Source organism: Podarcis pityusensis (genome assembly GCF_964106645.2).
Source record: "Podarcis pityusensis genome assembly, chromosome: 2".
NCBI classification, from domain to species: Eukaryota; Metazoa; Chordata; class Lepidosauria; order Squamata; family Lacertidae; genus Podarcis; species Podarcis pityusensis.
The window spans coordinates 70,052,577-70,066,700 of record NC_138029.1 but is presented as its reverse complement, the minus strand read 5'-3'; the positions used below and the strand labels follow the sequence as shown (position 1 = coordinate 70,066,700).

Below are 14,124 nucleotides of genomic sequence, written 5' to 3'. Positions count from 1 at the left end.
CAGACACTTGATCATCTTGGTTGTCCTCTTCTGCCCACGTTCCAGCTTGTCAACAGCCTTCTTAAATTGTGCCCAGAACTGGACACAGTACTCCAGGTGTGGTTTGACCAAGGCAGAGTAGTACTATTACTTCCTTTGATCTGGACACTAGACTTCTGTTGAGGCAGCCTAGAATAGTATTATCTTTTTTTGATGCTGCATCACACTATTGTCATGTCTTAAGAGCTGCTTCAGGCTCCCTCTGCTGAATGAACAAAGCAAATATTTGTTGTTTTTAAAAGTGATTGGTAGCTATTTTGAAAGAGGGGGCTGTCAGTAAGCAAGGACAGGCCTACCCCTCTAGACGTGTGAGGATAGTATTGCTGACCAGGATGGCTGTAGATAATTGAAGATGCATCACAGCAGTTTCAGCTGGATGCCAAAGGTGGCAATAAGCAGAATTGTCGCAGGAAATGTTGCAGGCATACGTTAACCACCAGAGGGCTTACCTTGCAGGAAATGGGGGAAAAGAGAGTGGAAGAACACCATACGAACATAATAAAGTCATACCTCATGTTACATCCGGTTTATGTTACGTTCTTTCAGGTTACGTCCCGCAGTGATCCGGAAGTACCGGAAAGGGTTACTTCCGGGTTTCGCTGCTCGCACATGCACAGATGCGCAAAATGACGACATGCGCAGAAGTGGCAAATTGCAACCCGCGCATGCGCAGACGCGCCACTGCGGGTTGCATTCCTTTCATGTTGTGAATGGGCCTCTGGAATGGATCCCATTCGCAATCAGAGGTACCACTGTAGCCCTTCTGAATCAGACCAAAGGCCCATCTAGTCCATCTCAACCAGATGCAGGACATGAGCACAACAGCCCTCTCCCACTTGTTCTCTCCAGCAGCTGGCATTCAGAGACCTGCTGCCTCTGACAATGGAGGTAGAACATAGCCCTCATGCCTAGTAGCAATGAGAGATTGAAGTCTGTTGTGTTACCTTGCTGTACCACATGTCGTTTATCCACAAGCAGGGATGTGGATGTTCTAGAAAACGTTGCGTCAGTAAAATTTTCGTGAAAGTTTTCTGCTGCCTTAAATTGATAAGGATCTGAACTACCATATATTTATTTCACACTTTAAAATAATGATAATAATTGTATGCCACATTTGTACACTATATGGATTGGATATTTTTTTTCCAGTACCCAAAAGTTTTTACTGAAATAATTGAATAGGAAATAAAATCAATAAAGTGCACTACATGTTGTTTCAATGATATATTCAAACAGATTTAAAGTGTTGGTTGGATTTTCACTGGAGCACTTGGAAAATCATTAGGGTTTTTTTTATTCTTTATTGAAAAATAAAAAGTACAAAATAACAAGTGCACAGAGCAAAGTAAGACACAAAAAAGAAGAAGAAATAAGCAATAGTACCCATGAAGAAAACAACAACAAAGATATTGTGTTCATTACAAAAAAAGGGGGGGACTTCTTATTGTAGTTAACCAGATCATTGTAAGACTTGCTAACGTCATATATTTCCTTTATATTATTTAGATTTTGAGGGGGGAAACGAAGGCACTGAAAACTCTGCAGCCAGCTTTGAAAACTTTTGATTAGTACTACAGTGGTAGCTCAAGTTACAAACGCCTCAGGTTACAAACACTTAAGGTTACAAACTCCGCTAACCCAGAAGAGTTACCTTGAGTTGAGAACTTTGCCCCAGGTTGAGAATGGAAATCATGTGCCGGTGGCGCAGTGACAGCAAGAGGCCCTATTAGCGAAAGCACGTCTCTAGTTAAGAACAGTTTCAGGTTAAGAATGGACCTCCGGAACTAATTAAGTTCGTAACTAGAGGTACCACTGTGTATCCACTGCAGTTGTTTACTCATCGTGAGATCAATCCAAGGGTGGTTGAGTCCATGGGAGAGCAATTGCCACATCCGGAACCCTTCTTGCTGGCCAGCTGTGGCCAGAGTGGGAGGGTGATCCTTTTCCTTCTCCTCCCTGGCCTTATGTTGAATCCAGTGGGAGAGAAATTACTTTCCCAGCCTTAGGGCTTCTGTTGTTTCTGGCCCTCCCTGGAGGTGTGAGACAATGGTAACTGATGCCCACTGAGACTGGTAGGGCAGAAGGCCAACAGCAGGTGGAGCCCAAGTCAATGACAGGCAGAGCCAACTAATTCCAGTTTTGTCCCCCTTCTTCCTCCTCAGCTGAGATCTACAAGGGAAACACTGAGACTAAGGAGGAGGAAGCTGATAAGGCAGTGCTACACCCTGCATTGGTTATAAGTAACAAAGGCAGGTGGGTGGAGGCTGACTGAAGGGGGGCTGAGGTTGGTGGGACTGTCCGAATGGACCAGCCTCCACTGGGGTGGGAGCAACAAGGGTGCTGGAGATCTTCCAGATCCATAGCCAGATCCACACACACATCACGGGTGGAACATCAACAGCAGGATGTCACTGCCTACAGCTTAACTGGACAACCTTGAAATAATTTACTTGTGAAAATATGTGTTTGTTTTAAAAAATTTCAAAAAGCTTTGTATGGTTTTGTTAATATTCTGTTGGGTGGCTGGGGAAACCCAGCCAGATGAATGGGGTATAAATAAATTGTTGTTGTTGTTTACCTCCACCTTTTGAAGGAATGGATGAAAAATCTAAACAACAACAACATAATTATGAGTGCTGGCCCACTGGCAGCCGCCTTCTTCAACAGGGGAGTAGCACATGGTAACATTGAATAGCCTTTAACCTGCCTGGGGAGTGCTTGGCCCATTACTAATGAATTTTATGAAAATTCATTTCTAAAAATGGAAAACTTTCCAAACCTCCATCACCATGCACAAATGATTAAAGAATTCCTGCCCTGAGTAGCCTGATTCTTATAATCATGTGATGAGCTTCTGGAGATGATTCTTTGCTCATCTTAGATGCGTCTAGAGACACAGGCTGATTTAAATACTATGCTTTTTATAAATTGCAACAAGAGAAATACAGGTAATCATGCTCAAAGAATATATATGTGTGTGTACTCATATTTTTTAGTTAACAATATTGAAACTGAAAACAAAAGTACTATCCAGTCTAGTAGTGTTTACATAAACCTCTAAAATGGCGAATAGCAACCTCCTTATCAATAATATTTTACCAGTTACAGCAGCTGCTCACCTCTTAACACAATTCCTTGGGTTATTTTAAATTGGTAGTGATAAACCTCTGGTCCACCAGGCCTCCCACTTCGGCCCACAGCATAGTTTGGGCTAAACCACATACACCTGTGCATCACCTAACCTCACTGAACCTGCAGAGGAAATCTGAAAAGGAAGGACCAGCAGTGCACTCTTAAATGTGCTCCCAAATCCTCCTTTCCAGCTGCTGTTACAATTGCAGAGAAAGAGAAATGTGCCAAATTACTGCACACTTCCTATTCTTCTTTCACAGGTGTGGTTTGTTCAAAGGAAGATTCTGCTTTTGCAGTCAAACTTGAATTCAAACTGGGCTGGCTAGGAAGGATCGGGAGCATGCTTCAGAATGCGCTCCCATTCTTCCTTTGAAACCACATTGCCTGTTTTAAATTGAGACAGGATTTTGATAACTGACACCTGCGATTAAGGGGTGGGGCAGGTCAACCCAGGCTCCTGTCACGTTTCAATGGTGTTCAAAGTTGATCAATTAACCACATTCCTTAAAAGAATAGCTGCAGTCCAATGGAATGATGTGCACTGACAGAACATAATGGGACTTAAAAGCTGTTGGAGGGTGGGATTAGTAGAGAAAAGATACTTCCAAGATCCTATCAGGAAGCTGAAACCAGCTACTAGAGAACTAATTCCTGCTTTCCTGCACAGCCGTTGAGTTGTATTTCTGGACAAGTACAAGTACCTGTGTCACCATTTCCCATAAGCCACGCTGACTTCCTGTCAAGCACACCCTCAGGATATGAGAAGCAGAGACAAGTATTGCTTTCCTTGGAATTCAGCTTCTAGTCAAGAGCCACACACGTCCACAGTGTGCTGGACACGTGCTGGTATTTTATTGTTATTTATATCCCACTCTCCCCTCCCCCCAGGAAAAATGCAGCGATGTTGGGGGTGGGTGTTACTATAGCTCTGCCACACCACCGGCTTTTCCTGCAGGAATCTAAATGAGCATGAATTGAAACTAGTTTGGGTAGACTTTGGTAGACTTCTCATTTTTACAGCAGAGATGATACCCAATATTTTAATTTTCTCCATTTAAAAAAATTCCCTCTTAATGTGCCCAATAGTAGCGTTAAACAAACTTTCTTTTTTTAAAAAAAAAAAAGATTATTCACAAATATTTAAATTGTTCATGGCAAATTGGAACACCTAGACTTTGCTGGATTTGTCTGAATTTTGGTAGCAATATTTATACATAGTTCTGCATTTTTATACTTAATTTTAGGCCTGCCACCTCATATACCGTAAATCTGATTACTTCCTAATATATGAAGTTGTGTGTATGGCATTTGATAATATTAATGCTACATCATTCACAAAAATGTTGGTAAGACGTTCCTTCCCCTGTACAGTTATCACTTGATGATGTATATATATTTTCTAACAGCCATGGCAAAGGGATTCCAAATAATAAGGGGGATAAAGAACACCCTTGCTTTGTAGAAACATCCTCAAGCTACTCCCTCCCCCCAAAAAAGGTGGAAAGAGAAACCTCTTGCTATTTCAGTGATACTTGTTTCATATGCTTACTACTGTCCCCAATACATTTTTGTTTAAAGATATGGGCTGTTGAGAAATACCCTCAGAGAGATCCTTGTTATTGTCAGTGTTCTGGGACAGGGATTGTGCCCCAAAAGTTATGGGTTGGGTGGGACAGTTATAAAATTATTATAAATTGTTATGTATCAAGGAACTAACGATTCCTTAAAACTTTTGTTGTTGTTGTTTAGTTGTTTAGTCATGTCCAACTCTTTGTGACCTCATAGACCAGAGCATGCCAGGCACTCCTGTCTTCCACTGCCTCCCACAGTTTGGTCAAACTCATGTTGGTAGCTTTGAGAACACTGTCCAACCATCTCGTCCTCTGTCGTCCCCTTCTCCTTGTGCCCTCCATCTTTCCCAACATCAGGGTCTTTTCTAGGGAGTCTTCTCTTCTCATGAGGTTGCCAAAGTATTGGAGTCTCAGCTTCAGGATCTGTCCTTCCAGTGAGCACTCAGGGCTAATTTCCTTAAGAATGGATAGGTTTGATCTTCTTGCAGTCTATGGGACTCTCAAGAGTCTCCTCCAGCACCATAATTCAAAAGCATTGATTCTTCAGTGATCAGCCTTCTTTATGGTCCAGCTCTCACTTGAAGCTATTATTAACATCCCAAAGAACAGGAGGATTGTGTCTGGTAAGGGAAAGAAACTCAGATTTGTTTTGTGACAACCTATTTTCCCTCAGCTCTGATTAATACGTGTGCAGAGAGGGGACAAACAATGTTTATGGCCAGCTTTTATTTCACGGGCCTTTTCCTCCAGCTGGTGCTCAATGAGCTGGGATTTTGCTTGTAGCACCGTACCATCTTAGATACCATGGCAAGCAAGCAGGATAATCTTAATACCAAACTACTCTGGATATACTTAATGGAATTGTAGTATTCAAATATTTTACATAAAAATATCAAGTGACATCTTCAGTAACATTCATACTTGCGCTGTGCCATCAATGCACTGTAGATCCAGCCTCTGGTCATGGAGGGCAGGAACCCCCCAAGAGCAGCTGTCTGGCAATTTAGATAGGAAGTGAAAGTGGTGAGGTTTATAACACCACACAGTAGTGGCAGCAGCTCTTCCTTCCGCCTGTCTTATCTGCAAAACATCCAATTGGTCAATAAACTCCCATTGCCAGCAAAGCCCCCAGAGCAGAACTTGCGTAACTACTTCAGGAAATGCTACATAATTACCTATGGGACAGTGAATACAGGTAAAGAGAAAAATCTGTTTTAGTGTTTAATAGCAGCAGGTAGTTTGAAACCACGTAAACCTAACTGGCATTGTTCAAATACGTATTTTATAGCTGCTTTCCACACCAAAAGCCATAATTCCATGTATAATTTTCTCTCTCTGTGTATGTGTATATCTTCATATACAGTATACGTAAAAATGTAATGCTGTCATCACTATCAGCCCTCTTTGGAAGATTTGTTGTGCCACATCACAATCCTGGAATTGCATGAAGTCAGGGGAGGGGAGGGAGAAAAGAGAAGACAGGTTTAAAAACAGGTTTTAAACATCAACAGAGGCTTGAATAAAGGAGATAAAATGTGCTAATAAACAATGGCTGAGGCATCAGGAGAGTATATTCATCTTAAAGATACAGTAACGACTCACTGAATGGGGGTGGGGAATCTTCTGCAATGTGTGTTTGTTAAACTATGGTAGGTCTCTACTCTAGAGTCTGTTTTAAAGGCCAAGGCACAGCATGTGGATTAATAATACAGTGTTTTAGAAGATGCCCCCCCAGCACCCACCTGAATATCCACAGCTGGTCCCCATAGAGCTAGCATTAGGAGGCAAGCATTTCCAGGGAAACATAAGCCCTGGCAAACCTGTAGGCTCTCCCTCCGGCCTGCATATCTTCCTCTGATGCTGGTATAGGGAGCCAACAAGGCATCAGATATCTAACCTCATCTGTTCCTGCCTTTTCACTGGCAGTCCTCTGTAAGAGAAGCTGAAATCCAACTGGGGGAGCTTTTCCTGTTGCTGCATCTCCAGTTAAGAAAGAAGGTACCGGTAACTGGGGGTACTGTTCTTATATCGGGTTCCTATACATACAGTATTAAGAAACACACTTGTTTCTGGCTGGTTCCCTCTAATTTATATGGCAAATATTGGCAAAATGAAGTGAAATGAAATGGTGACTGTGTGTGTGCTCACATTCTCTGTGTGTGTATGCCTGGTTGTTTATTCTGTGTTGATAAGGTTGTTGTAGCCATCATAAACGATAATAAAGAAAGAACAAACAAAGGATCAGAAAGCCAGAAAATTACAAATCCTGTTTTTAAAACAAACAACAGAAGTTTGAAGCTGGAATCAGACCTCAGGGCATGTTCTGAAGGGACAAGATGCAGTAAAGTGAAAACTCAGCAGGTCTAGATTGAGTCTGTCGGTGCCTGGATGGGAGCCCGCTTGGGAAAGCCCTCTGGAGTGGAAGAAAAAGCAGGACACAGAAAGGTAGCAAACAAAATAATATATCGTGCCCCCCTTCCGAAATGGCGCCCCTAAGCCGGGCACGTCGGCGCGTCCTCTCATATCTACCTACCCCAGGTGCCCCGCACCCAGCTGGGATACCAGCCCGGCCAAACAACACCTCTGAAAAGGCAGCCCCCCACCCCGCGAGGGCGGACAGACAGAAAGGACTTTGGAGCTCGATCATCATAATAGGACCTCTTTTTCCAAACTCTGAGGGCCCTCTCCAGGCATGCCAACTTGAATAAAATAGAGGGGGGCAGGTAAGTCCCGCCCCGCATAATCGATCACATGATGAGGTGCAAGCACACTACAGTATTTGAATGGCAATGCCCATAAACTTTGGGGTGGTCCGGCCCCCTCAAATGTTTTATGGGGGGGTTGCTTCCTATGGCCCCCTCGGAAGGCGGAAAGTTATTCCCGGTAGAACCGACCCGCCTCCCCGCTCGCTCGCCCCCCCCCTTCGGAGACTGGTGCTGTTCCGCACGTTTCGCAGGGAGCCGCTGGTGTCCTCCTGCTCGGCGAGGTGGGCGGAGACCCCACGCCGCCCCTTCGAGGCCGCCAATTCGCGCGCGCGCTAGGGAGCGTCGGCCTCGTCCGCCAAGCGAGCGCCGGAGCAGGGCGGGGATAAAGGCGTGCGGGTGCTCCCATGTCCCGCTCCTGGAGCCCGAAGCCCCGCCTCGACCCGCCCCGGGGAGGCGCCAAAGGGCAGCCCCAGGCGGAGGCGGCGGAGCGCAGACGGCTCAGGTGTCTCTGCGGGAGCCAGAGCGCTTTCTCCCACCGACGCCGCTGCCGCCGCGCACCGAGCTCGAGCCATGCTGCCCGCCGCCGTCCGCAGATGGCTGCATAGACCCAAGGTGAGGAGGGGGGCTCCGAGAAGGGGCTCTTCCCAGCCCGGGACGGGCTCCCCGACGGGCTCGCGCTCGGTTTCTTTCTCGCTGTCTCTGGGCTAGGCCCGGTGAGGGCTCCTTTTTCTCTTCTCGGCATGTTTGGGGGGGGGGGGCTTCTCGCGCCTCGTTCTTCGCTCCCCGCGTCCCGTCCGCGACCCACCTCGCTTTTCGCTCTAAGGCTCTGAAGGGAATCCGGACTTGAATTCGGACTTCTCGGGAGTTGCTTCTCTTTCGCGGCAGTGATCCTGATCAGGGTCGAGGATTACAGCTGAGTTAGCCTCCAACTTCTTAAAACGCCCCTCTCGCAGCTGTCTTCACAATCCGGGTGGTAAAAGAATGAGCCGCCGCCGCCCCCCCTTCCAATGCCCGCTTGGGGGTGAAAGGAGAGTTTCAATGCGTGGTAGTGATTTGCTGAGTATAGGAGCCTTTGATGTTGTAGCTCTTCGGGAATGACATAAGTGTACACAGGTGTGTCTTTGTGTACGCCTTTGTATTTGTTTCTTCATTCGTCTACCGCCACTTTGTCCTCTCGCCTGCTGGTAAACCTGGAGCCTTAAGACCTTAGAGGTGTGGAGACCTTGCTCCCTTCAGTGGCTGTTGTCTCTGGCAGTCGAGAGCTCTGTGGTGCGGGGTGGCTTCTTTCTCAACTTTCCTAGAATCCCAGTCTTGCAAGAGGGGATCTCCGATATCATCTAGTCCCACCCCTTCCCAAGCAGGAAATCCAGTTCAATAGCACCCTTCATTCAGCCTCTGCTTAAACACCTCATTAGGAAAGCCCACCACCTTTTAAAGCAGCCTGTTCTGCTAGAGTACTGCTCATACCATCAAGCACTTCTTCCTAATGTTTAGTTGAGAAATCCCCTTCCTTGTAACTTGAACCCATTGCTTTGGGTCCTCCCCGAACCAAGCAACAAATCAAATTTGCTTCACCTGTGTGTCAGCTCTTCAAATAATTCACCTCCTTCTGTATCGTAGATGGCATGCTGTTTCTAAGCTCCAGGGTGAGCATGTGGGTTTGTGATGTTCTACTTTTTTCCTGTCTGTCACCTTCTGCCAGTAGTGGCACTAGAAGATCCCCCACAGCAAAAAGCATCTCTGTACTGGTTAGGTTTGCTCTAAGAATTTCTTCTAGAGTTTTCACCCAGGTCCGTGACTACCATAATGGAGCCATACATTTCATATGGGTAAAGGAAAGGGTGTATGTGACTGATCAAGGTATGTATTGTTGAAAACACTCATCTCCTGCCTTTCTAACACATTAAAAAGCTGCTCAAAACAGCCAGCAACAGGAGAGATTAAAGCCAAAACAGACCAATAAGTGCAGTGAAAAACCAGCTGTGTGGTAACTGATAGCAGGTTTTAGGAGTCAGCCAAACCCTATGCTAAAATGAAAGTATTTTAGTCTCACTTTATTTTAGTCCATGGGGAAGGGGGCTTTTAGGCCAGACCTTGTGGCCAAAAACAGCTGCCCCATACCACTTGTTTAGGAGAGGAAGAACTGGGCCAGTTGTGGATGGAACTGAAAGCCTGAAGTTTGTGTGTACATAGGTGTTGTGCCATCACTTCTTTGCAAGGGTGAAACTGAAGTTTGTGGGTGGATGCAACTGGCTCTACAGGGATCGGTGTCATCTATTGGCTGGCAGGGGGTTGACTTCCTGCTGACTTGTTTATGACTCATATTTCACTCAGCCAAGCATATACCAAGGTGTAATTAGTAAACAGAACCGGGGTTGCTAGCTCTACTCTGGCGAATAAACCTAGGTTTATGTTGTGTGCTAGATAGCTCAGCTGAAATTGCTGGTTGACACTAAACTTACTGTTCTGGATGAGCTTTAATTTTCTAAACCACCTTGTATTCTAGGAAGGAAAAAGTCACTGTTTCTCCATCAAGGTTTTAGGGGCAGAGCTAAAAAACCCACTTTATGATTGAGAGAGTTATTATTTTATATAAGCAAAACAATAATTGGCAATAGGAGCAAAGGGGTACGGATTACAACCTACAATTTGCTGATAAAAGTAAAAATGTGTTGTGGAATTCTCTGCCTCAGAACTTGTTTGAGGCCTAAAGCAGAGCAGCATTCAAATGGATTTTGACAGTTATGTGTGAGACTAGATTACTTGGACCTGGAATAATAAAATGCTAGCAGATTTGGGGAATAGGTGTGAAGGCTACTTTGGGAATTAATCCACCCTCTAATGTGGGGGTCAAGTGACTGGCATGTTTCAGGGAGAAAGGAAGAGACGATTTTATATACTTCATAGGTTTATTTTTTTAATTTTTTGACACTTAAAGTCAGAGATTACATACTAAACTAGGTAGGTGAAAGGACTATCTGATCCATTCGTCATACTCTATGAACAGTACAGTGTGTTGTAAATCGCTTTGAGGTTTTATTACAGTCAAGTGGGATATATATATATTGTGAAATAAACAAATGTTGCAACAATGGTGACGTACAAAGAATATAGTGCATATGGGTTCAAATCTAAGCATTGAGAAGAGAAAACCTGTAGGTCTTGCTTTTAGTAGAAGGTGCTTAGTTTCCTCTTATGCTACTACAGTGGTACCTCGGGTTACATACGCTTCAGGTTACAGACTCCGCTAACCCAGAAATATTACCTTGGGTTAATAACTTTGCTTCAGGATGAGAACAGAAATCGTGCTCCAGCGGCATGGCAGCAGCAGGAGGCCCCATTAGCTAAAGTGGTGCTTCAGGTTAAGAACAGTTTCAGGTTAAGAATGGACCTCCAGAACGAATTAAGTTCTTAACCCGAGATACCATTGTAATATGAAGCTGATTTTAAGGCCATGCTGTTCAATTGCTGGGGCTGAGATTGAAGGACATATTTATTTTTAAAAAGCCATTTTGCCCTTACTATATTTCTGTGTACACCCTTACCTGGGAGTAAGTCCCATTGAATTCAGTGAGACTTACACCTGAGTAGATATGCATAGAATTATGCTGTGAATGTTCCTCAACTTGGGGAAAAAACCACACACATTTCACATAGAAAACTAGCCATCACACTGAATTCTTAGTTTTCTATATGCAGGGATTTTTATTTTTGGTGAGGAACATTCAGTCATGATGCATGTTAACACATTGGTAAGAACTAAGCCATAGTTAAAACAAACAAACAAACATTTTTGTGATCCAACTGCTCATGTATGAAAAAACTGATTGTTTGGGGAAAAAAATTTGAAAGAGAACATTCCTGTGGCTGGCAAGACTCATACATCCAGTAGCTATGAACTCTTGAAAATCCAGTTCTTGTTTTTTTTATTGTTGGTTGTTTATCCAGAAGGAACCAAAAATAGCAGTTAGCTGCTTACCAGTGACAATAGTTGCTCATGAATCCTATTATTGCTTTTCTGTTCCTTTTCAGATATTTCATAATCACATTAGGTAACTTTTTATTATTGGCCAACTTTTTTTTCCTAAACAGCAATGAATCACCCCCTCTTGCTTGCCCTTATCCACATTCTCAAGAGTGAATGAAAAATGTATCATAAAGAATTGATGAAAAGGCAAATCGGTATAAAGACTTTATGTGTGTGGTCATTTGTTGACTTCATTGTAGCATTACAGAGAAGCTTCAGTTCACCTGCTTGTCAGCTGTGGGAGAGCCAAGAGAACTCTGATTCTCTCGTGGTGGGGTCATATTTATTTGTTCAACTCTGCGGACAGTGAATGTGAAGGCCACAGGCCAGTTTATTCAACATCTGTTACGTACGTCTATCCTTGACCAATCTGTCTTAATAGAATTTAGGGAATAGCGTATTGCTGGCATTTTGAAAAGGAGCGTGTTTCCTTGCATTAATTTGTCACATTGCAAAACGGGGTGTGTGAGGGGGAATAACAAGTGGGGCATAATTGTCACTTGTGAGTGACAGTTGAACTCCCCTGGTTCAAAAGATAAAGCTTGCATCTTGTTGATCCTTGCGCAGCTCTGTAGTTCAGGGATAGGCAACATTTTTTGTCCTGAACAGCCACATAGAGTTGCTGGGGGACGGGAGCTATGGGCTACCTACCTACCTGTGCTTTAAGAGAGCAGTTCTAATAGCCTACCTGGATATGCCATGATAGCTAGCCAAGTACACAACTGCAGAACTGTTGTTGAAAACTAACTCTGCGTTTAAGCATCCCTGGAGAGAGAGCCCAGGTGGCTCACCATGGCCCATTGCGTGCTAATGCAAAATGTACTTTTAGTATAGGAGCCCCAGAAGGAGCAGATGACTCAAACATGCTATCAACAATGTAAATAAATATCACAACTTTATTTTAGGGTGGCCTAAAAAGCAGCGTCTCCTTTTGTAGCCACTTGGATTTGGTTGTTGATAGCAGATAGCTTAGTCCATAGAACACGAAATTCTTAATCTTAGGGTCCCTTCCAACTCTACAATTCTATGTGTTGGATTTCTTGCCCTTATATTGTAGAAGAAGCCCAGTCAGTTACATACTCAGAATATTCATTATTTGCTAAGGTTTCCTTGCATTAACTTGCCACATTGCTGCAAATCTGTAACGCTATACTCACGCACCTGGGAGCAAGTCCTGTTGAACATAATGAGACTTCTGAATCTGCATACAGTTAGTCTGTAATTACTGTATTTTTCGCTCCATAACACGCACCTGACCATAACACACACGTAGTTTTTAGAGGAGGAAAACAAGAAAAAAAATATTCTAAACGAAACAGTGGATGTATGATTTTTGTGGTTGATGCTGTGGCCACAGACATGTGATCTGACGGTGAGTTTGGGGTAGCCCAATGCAAAAATCCTGAGGATCCATGTGGATCCGTGCTTTGTAACCAAGTTTTTGTGCCATTGCGGCCCCATGAAACAGTGTGTGTGTGTGGTTTTTTTGGTGCAGGCGTAGCCATGGACATGCTATGTGATCTGATGGTGAATTTGGGGTGACCCAGTGCAAAAATCCTGAGGATCCATGTAGATCCGTGCTTTCTAACCACATTTTAAGTGGGGAGGGAAGGAAAAGCACTCGAGGGACAAGGAGCACGTGTGGGGGGTGTGGAGAAGGATGCTGCTAATAATGCAGGAGAGGGGTTTAAGGGGAGAAGGAACACGGGGGTGTGGAGAAGGATGCTGCTAATAATGCAGAAGAGGGGTTTAAGGGGAGAAGGAACACGCGTGGGGTGTGTGGAGAAGGATGCTGCTAATAATACAGAAGAGGGGTATAAGGGAAGAAGGCTCCTCTCCTCTCCCGCTTTGCTCCTTTTAAACAAGCAGGCTCTGCTTCTCTCCCTCCTCCCCAGCTGAAAATGAAAATGCTGAAAAGCTTTGCTGCTATTTAGCGAGCTGAGTGGGGAGGAGAGAGGGACAAAGAGCATGGTTGATTTAAAGCAGCCAACCAGACAGGAGCCGCTTACACCTGTGTAAGCGGCTCCTCTCCCACTTTGCTGTTTCAAAGCGAGCCACGGAGGAGGGAAGGAAGGGGAACCATGGATCCTCTGCTCACGACTGCAGCAGATCCCCCGCCATCCGTAGGCATTCACTCCATAACACGCACAGACATTTCCCCTTACTTTCTAGGACAAAAAAAGTGAGTGTTATGGAGTGAAAAATACGGTACTTTTAAAAAATTAGGTTTTATTAAAGCTTTTCTTGGGAAAAGTATGGAAGGAATTTATTTGAAAAAAATAGGACAGAAAATCGCTGCAAATACAACAGGAAATGGGATCGGAAGATATGGAGCTGGGTGTGAATTAATGAATACATAATAAGTAAACAACTATGGAATATTATTTTAACATATGATCACAGCGGAGAGAATCAGGCTGTAATTAGTGTAGTCTGAAGACTTCCTCACTAATGATTTTTATGCTGCATTTGGTATGTCTTTTAAAATTAACAGGAAGCTGGACCCTGAACTGATGATTTTTCTAGGAACACTATCTTTTGATAGTGATTTCCTCCTTAAAGCTGTCAGCCGCCTTTATTGGTTAGCCACAAATTCTTTCTTGCCCCACATAACTCTTTGCTTCTCCTCGATTTGCACACAGAAGGTCCC

At 44.1% G+C, this 14,124-nt stretch overlaps 1 protein-coding gene and 1 long non-coding RNA gene across 2 annotated transcripts in view; one reads left to right on the top strand and one right to left on the bottom strand.

Moving 5' to 3' along the window:
- Nucleotides 1-1,316: 1,316 nt before the first annotated feature.
- On the bottom strand, nt 1,317-7,648 carry LOC308467734. The gene is made up of 3 exons (XR_013981275.1): nt 5,918-7,648; nt 5,664-5,822; nt 1,317-5,362 (listed from the first exon to the last, which is right to left on the bottom strand). It is a non-coding gene; the product is annotated as an uncharacterized lncRNA (long non-coding RNA).
- Nucleotides 7,649-7,813: 165 nt separating this feature from the next.
- ZFYVE28 (zinc finger FYVE-type containing 28) overlaps nt 7,814-14,124 on the top strand; it is a 28,859-nt gene continuing 22,548 nt past the window's right edge. Inside the window, exon 1 of the mRNA XM_080988737.1 lies at nt 7,814-8,059. Within this exon, the coding sequence (XP_080844863.1) occupies nt 8,018-8,059 (42 nt within the window). The 5' untranslated portion in view covers nt 7,814-8,017. The remainder of the gene's footprint in view (nt 8,060-14,124) is intronic.